Below are 15,322 nucleotides of genomic sequence, written 5' to 3'. Positions count from 1 at the left end.
CGTTCCTTTCAAATTACAATTATATTCGATTTTTTCTAGAAGAGACAAAGGTTAGGTATTGACATAGAGATTTTTAATATAATCTTTGAGTAAACAAATTTGGTCCATGTGGTTTGTTAAAAATATCACTTTTAATCCTTATTGTTTCGAAATTATAAGATAATCATTATGGTTTGTGAAAACATCCGGATTTGGTCCCTGTTTTTAACAGTTGTTAAATAAGAGACATTTTCATTCTATTATCCATTTTTTTTTCTTTTACCCATTCAAAACTACAAAGAACAAAATCATACAGTAAATTTTGATTGGATAAAATACAAAAAATCAATCAAAGAACAAAAATACCTTTGATTTAACGGAATTTTTTAACAACCATTAAAGAGAAGGATTAAGTTCAATCAACTTTTAACAAGTCAATAAGGGTTGACTAGGTGATGAGCAAATATTGGTAAACACAATTCCAGGACAAGGTTAAATGCGTTGTAATAGTGAAATGTGAAGATATAATGACTTCAATTTCATGTACTCCAAAAGGAAAAACATATGTAAGATCCCACATTGGTTGGGAAAGGGAACAAGAGTTGCTTTATAAGAGATCAAATATCTCATATATCAGACACGTTTTAAAACCGTGAATCCAGTTGTGGACAAAGCGGACAATATTTAGAATAGTCAACATGTAATGTTACAGATGGTATCAAAGTAGGGTACAAGATTGATGTCCTAGCGAAAACATTGGGCTCCTGGGGGGATTGTAAGATCCAATATCAATTGGGTAGAGAAACAAAGGTTGCCATATAAGGAGACTGAATGTCTTATCTATTCGAGGCGTTTTAAATCGTGAGTTCATGAATAAACAAAACAGACAGTATCTGACACGATTAGTCTGTGATGTTACAACAAATAAACGTCATAATCTTACGATTTTAACAGTTTAAAAAAAAAGGCTAAAATAATCTTAAAAACCGTATAATTACGCTTTTTATCCTTTCTTGGATTCCATTTTTGGTAAGTGTTAGGAATGTGTATTATTCTTTCTTGCCATAATTGAAAACTTGAATATTTGTATTGAATATAAATATAAAACAATTAATAATAGTTGTTATTATTGAATATTACAACCATAATTCTTTTCCCTTGGTTAATGAAAGGGGCAACTCATTATTGATAATCAATAACACCTATTAATTTGTATCATAATTACATACATTCGCATTTACTATTTCATCTAAAAGTTGTCAAATGAAGTGTGTGTGTATATATATATATAAACAACCAGTTTTGCGAGCCGATTAATCTCAAGATGACCATTTGCTTTGCAGATAGTTTAGAGTTACTGTATTTGAACCTCCGTGATCATAAGAGGATTTTTATTTTTTCTTGGATTTGAACTGAAACCCCTTGGTATTTTTGACATTTGGAGCAAAGCTCAAACCAATCAGACACCACCCTTGTATTACTATGTATGTATTTATTACCATCCATTCTTTAATTCATAATATTTATTTTAAGCTCTTATTTGAAAAAAAAAACATTCTGACTGTTTGGCAATTGCTGAATGGTTTGGTGCTGAATGATTAAGTGGTCAGAATGATTAAGAGGCTCTCATGATATAGTGCAAAATGAAACGTAATAGTTTGGTAACTGTGTATAATAAAATTAGAGATCTTAATGGTTAAGGGAGATCCATGATACAAAATCATTAAGAGGGTTTTAGAACCATTAAGAGACAAACTATTTTTTTTGACAAACAAGATTCATCTCTTAATGATTCAGATGTTATCTCTTAATGATTCAGAGGTTGTCTCTTAATGGAATTATTAAGAGGTAAACAAACAACTCCTAATATTAAAAACGTTCAGAGGTATTAAGAGCTGAATACCAAAAACAAACAAACCCTTAAAGAAAGTAGATTGTAGACCTGTTTTGATCACAAGAAAGATGAGTAAAAATCTGTTAATATTAAAAAGTCTGATCGAATCAAACTTCAGAGGTATTAAAAACTTAAAAACTGAATATCAAAAAACAAAGACCCCCTAAAAGAAAGTATATTGTAGAGCTGTTTTTGTCACGTGATCACAAGAAAGATGAGTAAAGATGGTATTTTTATGTGATTAGATTTTTTTTTTTGTTGAAAAAGAAAGAAAATCTCTTCATACACCAAAAAAAATGAACAGAAATCAAAGTAAAACAGGAAGAACACAAAGCATAATCACAAGCTTTGGCGGGATGTTTATGGGGTTTTCACCTTTCCAAATTTATAAAAACTAAGTTCATATTTTCAACCTTTTGAACAGTACTCTCATTCTCTTTCTCTCTCTGCTAATTCACATCTTTTTTTCCCTCGTTTTGATGGCGAATTGATTAAAAAATCAAATACCCATTTGAATTTTACTGTTATTTCACGCTTCCCATCGCACTATCTTTGTCAGATTCGCTAATTTTGCTTCCATTGCAAGTTCCCCATCTCAGATCCCGCATTGTTAGGTAACATAATGCTGATATCTATCTATTCGATCTCTTCTTTGATTTCTGTAAGTATACTTCGACTGTGATGTTTCAGCTTTGGTTTTTCTTTTCATCAATTTTTGGCTTTTTTAGTAAGTTTTTCAACTGGGGTTGTCTTAATTTGATGCAAATGTCTGAACCATGAATAATATTTTTACTTATTTTCGTCAAATTACGGAAGTGCGTTCTACACTGTTCTTTGTCATTTTCTACATTTTTAAGCTCAACATTGAGCTACTGTTGCGAGAAAAGGGTTTTCCTTTTTCCTTTTATTATCTTCTACTTTGATTCTACATTGATCTTTGAGTTCTTTCTTTCAGGATTCCCAGAGGATCCCTTTTCTATTCCCTCTTGCTTAATTGAAGTTTGTGTTTATAGTGCTTAGGGTTTCGGATCAGAGTCAAATTCATCAATAAGTTGAACAAAGGTAAGCATTTATTCTGGTTTTGATCTCATTTTTTGTGTGATCATGAATAAACTCAATGTGGGTTTGTCTGCAATTCTTGATTTGTATAACAATTTTAAAGATCTCGGTTTTATACATCACAAATCTATAAGTTTTGGGGGAAATTCATTGTCTCGTAGTTGAATAAAGTTTAATTTATGGTTGATTAAAAAGTTGAATCTCAATCAGGGTTTTACCACATTATGTTTTGTAGCTTTTCGTAAGAATTTTCTGCTTTTTGTAAATCAGTTTAGCCTAGGAGATGTTTGAGCATCAAAGCATGATTAATTTTCTTTAGGATCTTTATACTTTATTAGTAGTACTTTTTCATCATATACATCTATGGGATTGTAAACAACCTTAGGGTCTGTTGAAGGTACAACCTCTAATGCGTGAAGTATAACTTCTAATGCACACAAGTTTGTAGATTCATACAACAGGAAGAAGGTTCATAGGAGGATATAAGTTCACCAGGTATAAAAGAGTAAGCAGAATGCTTAATCTTGATAAAGAAAAACGTAGAAGCAGTCATTGCAGAAAAGTGTGGGGAGTCAGGGACCCCATAAGTCACTGTCTTACGGTACAAAAGTTGTGCGAACCACCAATGCATGTCTTAAAGCACATTTGGGCATTGCTGACTGAATTTCGTGCAGTGATTGCTGATAGTTTACAAACTATATATATTCTCTAGGTGATGGAAAGAAATGTGTTTAATCATGAGAATTGATGGCAACCGGCAATTTGACACACTTATTCCATCTCCACAAAGGAAGTCAGTTTCTGTTATCTGATTTGGTACAGAGGCTGCTTTTACTATTTCTTGTTCACAAGAGAGAGTATTGATGCTAGATATAGTCTCTAGGCACCCAATACCACCTAAAAGATGGCATGTTCTAAACTTTCTAGTCTATTTCGTCTTATGTTATTGATTGGATTCTGTTGAGCTGAGACGTTGTTCTTGCAAACTCAACAAAATGTAGGTTGTGGTACATTGGTTATGCAATAATGTCAAGGGTTACCAAATGGAAACTTGAGAAGGCTAAAGTAAAAGTTGTCTTTCGGCTGCAATTTCATGCTACACATGTAAGTTTCTCTTTTCTATCTCTTTTCATTTTGATTTCTAGTATCACTTGGATGTTGCCAAATGGTTAGTATCTGGTAGTTGTACTGTACAAGAGATGCACAAAACCAAGAGGTTAATTGTCTTTTCCCAACATGTGTTTTTCGATTGCCTTTTCTCAAGTAGGATGTATTCCTTTCAATTCCTTACAAGTAATTGCGTCAATGAAAAAATGAAACTACACCAAAATAATGTAGTATCGGATTCTTAATTCTCATATGTATACAAATCTAGTAATAGTTATGCCTTATATATTTAAATGAATCCTTATGTGTCAGCTGAGATGTATAAGTCGCTAGAATGTCGCTTGACTGCCTAGCTTCACTTCGCTTCTTAAACAATGAAAAAACATTTTATATGCATTGTCTAACATGTCAGATTTCGGACCAATTTCTTTCACCAGAATCATTATTTTGGAGAATGAATATGAATCTATATGTGTGTGTGTGTGTGTATGTGTCAAGTTACCTATGATTATGGTACAATGCTAAATCAGAAAATGACCATTATCCCAATGTTGGTGCTAATCCACCCCATCCCTTGAAATGGTTGCGTTTCAGATTCCGCAGAGTGGATGGGAAAAGTTATTTATATCTTTTATTCCTACTGAAACTGGGAAGACCACTGCAAAGACTAGCAAAGCCAATGTGAGAAATGGTTCATGCAAATGGGCAGATCCTATCTATGAAACTACAAGGCTTCTGTTAGATTCTAAGAGCAAACAATATGACGATAAGCTCTACAGACTTGTTGTCGGAATGGTAAATTTCCCTTTTTTGCTTCTGGTCAATATATTGCGTATCCAGGGCCATCTTTATAAAACTTTGACCATTTATCTCTTTATCGTAAAATTAGAAGTTTTTATGTGTTAGATTATGCTGATTTTGTCATTTGAGTTGGATTTATTGGTTAATTCCGTTATTAAATGTTATTAACTATGCTTTGCCATGATTTGGAGCTTAGGGTACTTCACGGTCTAGCATCCTAGGTGAGGCTACTATCAATCTTGCTGATTATGCTGATGCAACACAGCCGTCTGCTATCGGTCTCCCTCTTCATGGATCCGATCATGGAACCATTTTGCATGTAATAAACTCTGAATTCTTATATATCTGTTCTCCTAGCAATGTCTTTATACGACAACTTGAAATGCCTGATGTTTGGGAAGAATGCCCTAAACCATCAATACTCAAAAGCTTACAAAATCAACAGTAGATATAAACTCACGGTTTGTAAACAGATAGTAGTTCAAAAACTCACAGGTTATATCAAAACAGTAGTTAAACTCACCTTGTTATAACAGATTCTGTATTAAAAGATCACACAACAAAACATGTTACATTGGAACCAAGAAACAGTCCAAATATGGCGCCCTTGGGGCTTTCTATTTGATTGTATCGAAAGTTCCAATGAATTGGGATTTCCAGTCTTCTTCAGTTATTTCATATATTAGGTCATAATTGACATAATCTTTTTTTTTCCAGGTTACAGTTCAGCTGCTGACGGCTAAAACTGGATTCAGGTATAGCTTCTTGAAATCCTGATTAGACTGCTCTCTAGTTACTGGTATTAAGTAATCTGTTGCTCTGATGCAGAGAATTTGAACAGCAGAGGGATAAAGGATTGCAAAGTGGCAACAATGTAAATAGAGAGAGCGAATCTAGTGTTGTCAAATCGTCGTCTTCCGAGTTGCAGATACCCGATGATCAAGTTAATAAGGTTAGCTCATTTTTTCACCAAAATCTGCTGCTCTTATGTCATGTATTCTGAATTTTATTTGTCATTCATATAATGGGAATATAAACTAAACCAAACGAGCCCAATATATGAATGGCAAACAATCCTTCATGTTGCTAAATTGCTCGTGCTTGCTCTGCTTTCTATAGGCCAAGACACATATACAACTCAGATCACAATCTAAAGAGCTTCTGTCAGTTGTGGAAGAAACGGGAGTACGTGAAGAATATTCAGATTCACAGGTTACGTGTGATGGCTCATCCAATGCGTCAGAAAGTTACTATGCTGACAAGCATGATCCATATAGCACTCATGAAGTCGATAGTCTTAAGAGCAGGGTTTCTGGGAGTCAAAGCTCACCAGGGGATGGTTCTAATCACCACAAGTTGGCTCAGAGAAGTGGTTCAGATTATTCCATGGACAATGACTTGGTAATTGCTTATGAAGAGAATCATAGGCTCAGAGGAAGCCTGGAGGTGGCTGAGTCATCCATTTCCGAGCTCAAGGTGGAATTAAGTGTTTTACAGAGTCATGCTAATGAAATGGGTACTGAAACAGAAAAGTTGGCACAAGAACTAGCCACTGAGATTGCTTCAGGTCAAGAACTAGCAAAAGAGGTTACTGTTCTTAAATCAGAATGTTCAAAGTTCAAAAATGATTTAGAACAGTTGAAAGAAATGAAATCAAGCTCAAAGTATATGGAGAGAAAAATAGAGCAAAGTGGGCACCAAAAGCAGCTCAGATGGGTAAATGGGGTTTTACTTGTGGAAGATCGAATAAGGGAACTCCAAGAAAAGATTTACATCGGTTTTCGTGAGTCTGATTTCAGTTTCTTACACTCCGATTTGGAGGTGCTCCTGAGTACGGTGCAGGATCTTAAGAAAGGAACAGTTGAGGCACTACCACTTCAACATGAGGCTCTTGCTATGAATATCGATGAGCCTGAAAGCATGCTTCACTTTGGTAAAATACCAAGTTCACCTCTTCAAGAACCTGGATCTACAGGAGTGATTGATTCAACAGAAGGGAGTCATTTGGAACTTTTAAGCCAGTTGGATATTGCAAAAGCTGAGAGGGAAAGTCTTGTTAGAAAGATGAACCAAATGGAGTGTTACTACGAGGCACTTGTGCAAGAGCTTGAGGAAAATCAAAAGCGGATACTGGGAGAGTTTCAGAGCCTTAGAAATGAGCATTCGACATGTGACTTCACCATTTCCACTTGCAAAGCTGAATCTGAGTCAATACGGCGTGATATGAATGACCAGATGGTAAGATTTACTGAAGAAAACCATGAGTTGGGTTCAATTAATAAGGAGCTTCAGAGAAGAGCTACAACTTCAGAATCAGCACTCAAAAGGGCTCGTCTGAATTACTCTATCGCAGTGAGTCAGCTCCAGAAGGATCTTGACATGCTATCCTTCCAAGTTTTGTCCATGTTTGAGACCAATCAGAACGTTCTTAAGGAAGCTTTCTCAGACCCTCCTCAACATTTAGTCGAGGATTTTCAGGAATCAGATGATACTTTAGTCTCAAATCTTCGGAGTAAACAGCCCTCAGGTGGTGATGTTCTTTCAGATGACCTGAAGAAATCTCTGAGCTTGCAAGAAAATATATACAAGAAAGTTGAAGAAGAGCTTGGTGAAATGTCTTCTGCAAACTTATACTTGGATGTGTACTCAGGGATTCTCAAGGAGACGTTGTTTGAAGCAAGTGATCATATAAGAAAAATGAAGGGGAAATTAGAAGAGTTGTCACAGCAGTTAGAACTTTCGAACCAATCGAGGGATCTTTTATTCAGGAGACTGCAGACTGCTGCAGAAGATGTTCATTCCCTGAACGGGCAGAATGCATATTGTCTTGCCAAATGCAATGATCTGCAGCTGCAAAACCAAATGTTGGAAGCGGATTTAGGAAATCTTTCAAACGAGAACTTTCTCCTCATGGAAAAGATTACTGAATGTGAAGCATTGCTCATGGATTACCGAGTTTACAAAAGCAAACATGAAGTTGTTTCTGCTGAAAAGCTGGAGCTGGAAAATCTCCTGGAAATACGAGTTCTGGATAATCAGAATCTCCGTAAAGATATGGAATCTGTGAAGGAAGAATTAGAAACTCTAAGATCTGGAATTCATGAGTTGGCTATATCGAAAGAAACTATACAGAAAGATTTGGAGAAGGAAAGGGATATAGCTGCATTGTCCTTGAGTGCTGCCAGATCAGAAATTGATGACGTAAAGAGGAGATTTAAGCAAGGTTTACATGATATGGTGGCAAAACTCGACACACCCAACGCTTCTTTAGAGAAGCTTCAGTTTCAACTTGACTCTTTTGCCAACAAATTCAAAAGTAGCTTGGAATCAAAGGAAAGACATGTGCAGCACAGTGAAGTTCTTTTAACGTACCTTTCTTCCTTGGAACTTGAGCTGCAAAAGATGTCATCTGAAGATAAGAACTTTATTGAAAACATCATGGGATTGGATATGATGGCTGAAGAATTTGAAATGAGTAAGTTGGCTATTTCTGAATTGAAACAAGAGAATCAGGATTTGATGATGCATGTGAAAAATAAGAGTGAGGAGTCCATTAAGCTCTTACCAGAGCTCGATAGACTGAAAGAATGTTTGAAATGTGTGAATGATGAACTGGATGTTGAGAGAGATCTGAAAAGCAAACTAGAGGGTACCGTTGCATCTCTGACCTCCCAACTTGAAAGCCAGAGGTCTGAGCTCAGCCATGTTAGGAAACTTGCATCAGATCAAGAATCAGAAAACTTTAGAGTTGTCAAACTTCTCTCACTACATGAAGAGAGTCTAGAAAAGCTTAGCAAGAAGCATTCTGCTGATGTTTCTCTTGCATGTCAGTTGTCAGAGATGCAGGAAACCATGATTTCTGAAGATCTAAAACTTACTTTCGTTAGATCTCAGTATGAAACTTGGATTGAGGAGCTTGGGAAACAGCTTCAAGAACTTGAAAGCAAGCACCTCGATAATGAGGCAAGATTGAATCAGTCTCTTGCAAGTGAAGCTCATTACATCGAAGAAAACAAAGAGTTGACGAACGCACTGAAATCCCTCAGAATGGAGTTAGAAACTTCTGTTGCTCAAAATTTAGTCTTTTCAGACTCGATCAATGTTCTAACATGTGAGCTTGAGCAGTACAAGGATAAGGTGGGAGTGCTGGAGCTTAGTTTGTCGAATGAAAATAATCAGCATGCTGTTGAAGTTGGTCAGTTGAAAGATTTGTTGGCCAAGTCTGAGTCAGAGGTTGGGCAGTATAAAGAACTTCAGATGAAACTTCATGATACAGAGGCAAGGTTGAACCATTGTCTTGAAAATGAAGCTCGCTATATAAAAGAACATGAAAGTTTGGTGACAACCCTTGAATCTCTTAAATTGGAGTTAGAGGCCTCTATTGCTCACAATGCAGAAATTTCAGAATCTAACAATCAGCATGCTGCGGAGTTAGGCCAAATGAAAGATATGTTGGCAAAGTCTGAATCAGAGGTTGGGCAACACAGGGAACTTCAAATGAAACTTCATGATACTGAAGTGAGATTGAATGACCTTCTCAAAAGTGAAGTTCATTATATTGAAGAAAACCAGAAGTTGTCAACGACCCTTGAATCTGTTAGATTGGAGTTGGAGGCTTCTATTGTTCACAATGCAGAAATTGCAGAATCAAACAATGTTCTTTTGCAGTGGAAAGATAAGGCGGGAATGCTTGAGATTAATCTGACAGAGATAAACAATCAGCATGCTGATGATGTTGGTCGGTTGAAAGATTCATTGGCCAAGTCTGAATCAGAGGTTGGGCAGTATAAAGAACTTCAGATGAAACTTCATGATACAGAGGCAAGATTGAACCATTTTCTAGAAAATGAAGCACATTACATTGAAGAAAATGGAAAATTGGCAACGGAACTTGAATCTCTTAGATTGGAATTAGAGGCTTCTGTTGTCCAAAATGCAGAAATTTCAGAAAAATGGAAGGATAAAGTGGGAATGCTCAAGAGGAGTCTCACAGAGGTAAAGAATCAGCATGCTGTTGAAGTAGGTCAGCTGAAAGACATGTTGGCTACATCTGAGGTGGAAGTCGGGCAATTGAAGGAACTTGAAATGAAGCTTCATGATACAAAAGAGAGATTGGATCATTGTGTCAAAAGTGAGGCACGATATATTGAAGAAAATGACGAGTTGTTGAGAACCGTTGAATCCCTCAGATCAGATTTAGATGCTTCTATTGTTCAAAATGCGTCCCTTTCAAGCTCCAACAATGTTCTTATGATTGAGCTTGAACAGTACAAGGATAAGGTGGGATCAGAGGATGCAAGTATATTTCTGGAAAATACTAATCTGAAATGCACGTTGGCTGAGTCTGTGTCAGAGGTAGATGGTTTGTTATTTTCCAGGGAAGAATCAGAGATGGTATCGGTGGTACTCAAAGCCAAGTTAGAGGAACAGAATGATGAATTGATCATGTTGCAAAATAAATCTGCTGAACTTACAAAGAAACTCGCTGCACAGATTCTGAAGACAGAAGAGTTTAAGAACTTGTCTATATACTTGAAGGAGCTCAAAGATAATGCTGATATTGCCCGCGAGAAAAAAGATCCCGAAGGGCCATCAGAATCATTGCGAATGGCCTTTGTAAAAGAACAATATCAAACGAAAATGCAAGAATTAAAGCAACAACTTTCTGTTTCCAAAAGGCATGGTGAGGAAATGCTATTTAAGTTACAGGACGCCCTTGATGAAATCGAGAGTAGGAAGAAATCTGAAGCTTCTCAGTTGAGGAGAATTGACGAATTATCGGTCAAGATTGTGGAATTGGAAGCAGAACTACAATCAGCAACTTCTGATAAGCCTAATTACGACAGGATACAGGCTGAACTGGAATGTGCTCTCTTGAGCCTTGAATGTTGCAAGGAAGAGAAAGAAAAGCTTGTTGCTTTATTACAAGAATGTGAGGAGGAGAAGTCTAAAATTGTGGTTGAACTTTCTGTGATTAGAGAGCAGCTTGCCCAGAAAGAAGAAAACAGCGTATCAGACAAACATCGGCATATGGGCTTAAATGGTTCTATGGACTATAAAGAAGTAAAATCTGCCACTTCAACTCAAACCGGTGAAGCTGAAAACCCAGTAATCCCCATAAATGTACGAGCCATCCAGGTAATCATGAATCAGACTTCATAATGATCCTAAGTATGATTTAATTATTTCCTTACTTTGAGTAGATGTAAGCCACAATAAGTTGATAGGATGCTTTTGGGGGTCCTAACAAGTTTTTTTAGGACAATTTTGAAATAAAACGTTCTATTAGTTGTTTTATAAAGAAGTTTTGGTTATCAGTATTCATGTAAGTTTATTTGGTTGAATATTGGTGTAGGAAGGAGTTTCAGGGTCTGAAGGGGTTCATGGTGTTACAGAGCATGCATCTGCAGACGAAGAGAGTTCATTGCTGAATGATTCAAAGCAACTAACTGTTGTGAATGATCAATTCAGAGCTCAGCATTTGAGATCTTGTATGGAGCAACTAGACGAAGAGGTAGACTTTTAGGATTTTCAATTGCTAATATTTGTTTTCGTATTGTTGATCACAATCTAAGCTTTCTGCATTCGTCTTTTGCCAGTTGGAAAAGATGAAAAACGATAATTCTCTTCTTCCATTGACTAATTATGACCCAAGTTTTCAAGATTTACAGAGAGAACTTGTGCAACTACGGAAGGTAATTATGACCCAAGTTTTCAAGATTTCTTGGTTTTCTTTGCTTTTTAGTTTTCCTGATTATTAGTTTCTGAATCGCCCTAGGCCAATGAAGAATTGGGGAGCATATACCCAAATTTTATTGATCTCCCGGGAAATGGAAATGCGTTAGAACGGGTGCTTGCTTTGGAAATTGAGCTTGCGGAAGCACTTAGGACAAAAAAGAAATCGAGCATCCAATTCCAAAGGTATATGTAACTAGAGGAAAGCAAATGAGAACCATAAACATTTCGATAACCTGTGTCAACCAACTGTTTCATGTGTTAAGTTTCATCATGAATATCCATTATGCATTCATTATGAATAAAGCATGTATAGTTGAACTAACATCTTAATTATATGGTCGCAGTTCTTTCCTTAAACAACACAGTGATGAGGAGGCCGTGTTTAAAAGTTTCAGAGACATCAACGAACTGATCAAAGACATGTTGGAAATCAAAGGGAAGTACGTTAATGTCGAAACTGAACTGAAAGAGATGCATGATCGTTACTCTCAATTAAGCCTGCAGTTTGCCGAGGTCGAAGGAGAGAGACAGAAACTGATGATGACCCTAAAAAACGTACGGTCATCCAGGAACATGCTTCGCTTGAATCGCTCACCAATTCCAATTCCTACTCTAGAAGATCATCATCCTTTATAGTGTAAAATTAGTCAAAAAGTTTGCAGTTTTGTGAATAAGAAATCGAAATCGATCCATGGCTGCTGAGAGTTGAGAGTTGGGTTCAACTGCAAGAAGCTTGAATCTGGATTGGATGCAAAATCTTTTATGGTGGCGTATATAACTAAAGGTTTTGCCAATGGTTTAACTTACAAGGTGTAGAATGCAGGCTTCCTCAATGTTGTAATTGATATGTATAGTCAAGTTCGTGGCGGGTCCCGGTTTTCTGATGTCCTGAACGAGAAGGTAAAATAATGCCCCCACTATTTAAAAACTATAAATAGAACATACTGTTTTTTAAAGGGTTTGGAATCTACTCAAGTTAGGCATCTCATACCGAAACCAATTTTTGTTATTGTTATCGAATGATAATTTATTTTTTGTAATGCATATCTTATGATTATATAATATCATAATGCAATCTCAAGTTAAACTGAATTTTAGAAACTTACATATAATGATGGTTGTGCTCAAACTAATTGTATACGGCCATATAAAGATGTTTAATTTGTCTTAAAACTTAGGAAAACTTAATACTATACGTGTATCATAATTTTAAATAGCTGCTTAAACATCACATTGAAATAATTCAAACTCAAAATGATTTCTTTTGGCATTGTTCTAATTGATCTACAAAGTTTATATATATATAAATATTACAACATACAATCAAATTTGATTTCCTGTTCAAGATTCAAGAGAGTTTCCACCCATAATCAGGCAGCAGCTTGACCAAACAGCTCATGAGATCTGCATAAACAAACATCTGCGAATGTATAAAGTTGCCTGCAAACACTTTTGGTCAAATTCCCACTTGGATCACAGAATTGTGCAGAAACAGCTATTCTTTTCGGGGGCATTTTGCGACTTCTCTGTTACAAAATCACAATGAAAATTTCAGAAATATCGTTCCAACACCAGAGGCATAGTTTGGCGTATTAGAGTCTCATATCGACTAAACTTAGACCATTCTCCTCTATATATGTTGGAACTTCCTTTCTCTCCTCAAGCGCTCTTTTGGAGAGTAATCTAATGGAATTCCACGTGGTATTTGAGCCGAGATCTGCGACTCTAGGGCAAATCCGTACTTGTCTACCCCCTTTCGACACTCTGGACCCGTCTAGCCTCTGTTGCAGGGGCGTGTAAGAGTCCCAAGTCGGCTAGACTTAGATTATTTCTCCCTTCCCTCCTTAAGAGCTCTTATGGAGAGTAATACGGGGGTTCCATTACATGGAAGGACCAAGTTATCGACAAAGTTTCACATAAGAACTCGATTGAAGAATCTAAATGGGTGTGACCACATATGTATCAAAACACAAGATTTTCATTAAATATCTTGTTTCATTCACAACTTAAGCATACACCGTTACGCATCAAAACACAAGATATTCATTAAATTCAGGTTCAAAAAGGTCGATGAAGGTTGCAAATTACCGCTGTTTTTGTCTGCCATTGGAGGACGAACAACAACATGCATCACGATCACACCTCCAGGAATTTCACTGACCAGAGACCGGGATTCAGCGAGTGTTTTGTTGTTCTCCAGTATCTTTCCGGCGTGGATCAGCTTCATATCGTTTACTGTTTTCGGCACGTTGTCTCTTTCTGTCATAATAAAGATTTTGAATTCACAAAAAATGGAGATCAAATGTTGTTTTCTAGCACCCAAAACACATAGAATTGGTGATTCTACTTCTGAATCAAGAATTATGAACCAATGAACTTGAATCAAAGAACAACACATCAATTTCAGCAGATCAAAAACAGAAGCTAATCAAAGCAGCCCATATATATATATATATATATATATATATATATAACAAGAATCCCAACAAAAAACAGGAGATAATACAAGAAAATTGCCAGAAAATATTGCAAATCAAGAAAGGAAATTACCATGGGGCCACAGTGAAACTATTTTCTCTTTGAGATCTGCCACAGTGGTTGTAGAACTGTATTTGCTTGGTCCAATATCACTGCCATCAGGTAACCTGAACTTGACTTCAATCAGTTCTTCAGCAGCCATTAAAACCCCAAGATTTTTTTCAAGAAAATTTGAAACTTTTTGTAATGGGTAAGGTATAAACCCTAATGTATCAAAAACCCAGATTGAAATTTGCACTAAAAATCAATCATGTAGCTGGGTTTTCAGTTTTTGAGATGAGGAACACCAGAGAAGAGAAAATTAAGGAATCATGAAGAATATGTCAAAAAGAAGGAACTTTTTTAAAGGGAAAAAGCACCAAGATTTGAATTGAATAACTAAAAATCAATGATTTTGATTCCTTTATTTGTCAGTTTGAAGAGATTTGAAGAGGCAGAAAAGGAAGGAATCAAACAAGAACAAGGGTTTTGAATAAAAGAAAAGAGAGATAAGAAGGTTTCTTGATGTGGAAAGGAAGTAAACATAGAAACAAGAATTCAAGCTCTCTTCCCTATGAAGAAAAGACAAGTTGTTTCTTTCAATTTTGGATGGATATTGACCGACAAATTCATGCTCCATTTCAACCAAACGCGGGTAAGTTAAAGGGCGGTTTACTAAATGTTTATTCGGGTAAATGTTTATCAAATCGTGTTATTTTATCGGATGAATATGTTAAGGACTAGAAATCTTACTTAGTAAGGAGACAAGGACCGAGACTCTTACCCGGTAAGTAAGGACGACGACTTTTACTATGGTAAGCGCTTACTAGGTAAATTGTTACATACGATGTTGTTTTGATGGACTAAAGTCTTACCCGGTAAGTAAATTGTAGTGTTAAATTTTACCTTTAAGCACTTACCGGGTAAGTATTTGGTAAATAGCCCCTTAAATAAAAGAATAGAAATTTTTTTACTCGTATTTTTTAGATCGAAAGAAAATGAAATATCAAAATTTTGGTTTTTTAAGTTTTTTGGTCGATTTCGAGTTTTTATGTAAATCTTTAAACTTTATACAAACTAAAAATATAACAAATCAGAGATTCTGCATTCGATTTACGTTAATTAATAAATGGTTTCATTGATAATATGATATTTATAAGTATTCATGTTTTATTTATTTAAAATTGAAAATTTTATTTAATAAAAAACAACATTGATTTATAAACC

The 15,322-nt window shown here is 35.9% G+C and overlaps 2 protein-coding genes across 4 annotated transcripts; one reads left to right on the top strand and one right to left on the bottom strand.

Moving 5' to 3' along the window:
• The first annotated feature begins 2,387 nt into the window (after positions 1–2,387).
• On the top strand, positions 2,388–12,370 carry LOC112508640 (WEB family protein At4g27595, chloroplastic). Its single transcript, XM_025113314.1, has 13 exons — positions 2,388–2,487; positions 2,829–2,935; positions 3,934–4,036; positions 4,634–4,834; positions 5,037–5,159; positions 5,558–5,595; positions 5,669–5,792; positions 5,960–9,073; positions 10,196–10,978; positions 11,196–11,354; positions 11,440–11,535; positions 11,619–11,761; positions 11,923–12,370. Exons 3-13 carry the CDS (start codon positions 3,959–3,961, stop codon positions 12,212–12,214), a joined length of 5,151 nt encoding a protein of 1,716 aa, XP_024969082.1. The 5' UTR covers positions 2,388–2,487; positions 2,829–2,935; positions 3,934–3,958; the 3' UTR covers positions 12,215–12,370.
• Positions 12,371–12,785: 415 nt separating this feature from the next.
• Positions 12,786–14,648, bottom strand: LOC112509428 (membrane-anchored ubiquitin-fold protein 3-like). 3 transcript variants are annotated; one of them, XM_025114385.1, is made up of 3 exons: positions 14,129–14,648; positions 13,667–13,837; positions 12,786–12,998 (listed from the first exon to the last, which is right to left on the bottom strand). In XM_025114385.1, exons 1-3 carry the CDS (start codon positions 14,256–14,258, stop codon positions 12,949–12,951), a joined length of 351 nt encoding a protein of 116 aa, XP_024970153.1. In that variant the 5' UTR covers positions 14,259–14,648; the 3' UTR covers positions 12,786–12,948. The 3 variants fall into 3 exon arrangements, with proteins under 3 accessions (XP_024970153.1, XP_024970151.1, XP_024970152.1); XM_025114383.1 differs by having other exon boundaries at positions 12,786–12,982; XM_025114384.1 differs by having other exon boundaries at positions 12,786–13,104; positions 14,129–14,643.
• Between the last annotated feature and the right edge of the window lie 674 nt (positions 14,649–15,322).

Source organism: Cynara cardunculus (assembly GCF_001531365.2).
Source record: "Cynara cardunculus var. scolymus isolate 2C chromosome LG 3, CcrdV1, whole genome shotgun sequence".
In the NCBI taxonomy this organism is placed as follows: Eukaryota; Viridiplantae; Streptophyta; class Magnoliopsida; order Asterales; family Asteraceae; genus Cynara; species Cynara cardunculus.
This window is presented reverse-complemented; position numbering and strand designations above follow the sequence as displayed.

Excerpts from the sequence above, each read along its gene's own strand:
- LOC112508640 (XM_025113314.1), top strand. The coding sequence starts at position 3,959 with ATGTCAAGGGTTACCAAATGGAAACTTGAGAAGGCTAAAGTAAAAGTT. Across the intron at positions 5,596-5,668 it reads ACGGCTAAAACTGGATTCAG|AGAATTTGAACAGCAGAGGG; the intron begins GTATAGCTTCTT and ends GCTCTGATGCAG. Across the intron at positions 5,793-5,959 it reads CCGATGATCAAGTTAATAAG|GCCAAGACACATATACAACT; the intron begins GTTAGCTCATTT and ends TGCTTTCTATAG.
- LOC112509428 (XM_025114383.1), bottom strand. The coding sequence starts at position 14,258 with ATGGCTGCTGAAGAACTGATTGAAGTCAAGTTCAGGTTACCTGATGGC. Across the intron at positions 13,838-14,128 it reads AGTTTCACTGTGGCCCCATG|AAAGAGACAACGTGCCGAAA; the intron begins GTAATTTCCTTT and ends TTATTATGACAG. Across the intron at positions 12,983-13,666 it reads AATGGCAGACAAAAACAGCG|ATCTCATGAGCTGTTTGGTC; the intron begins GTAATTTGCAAC and ends TTGTTTATGCAG.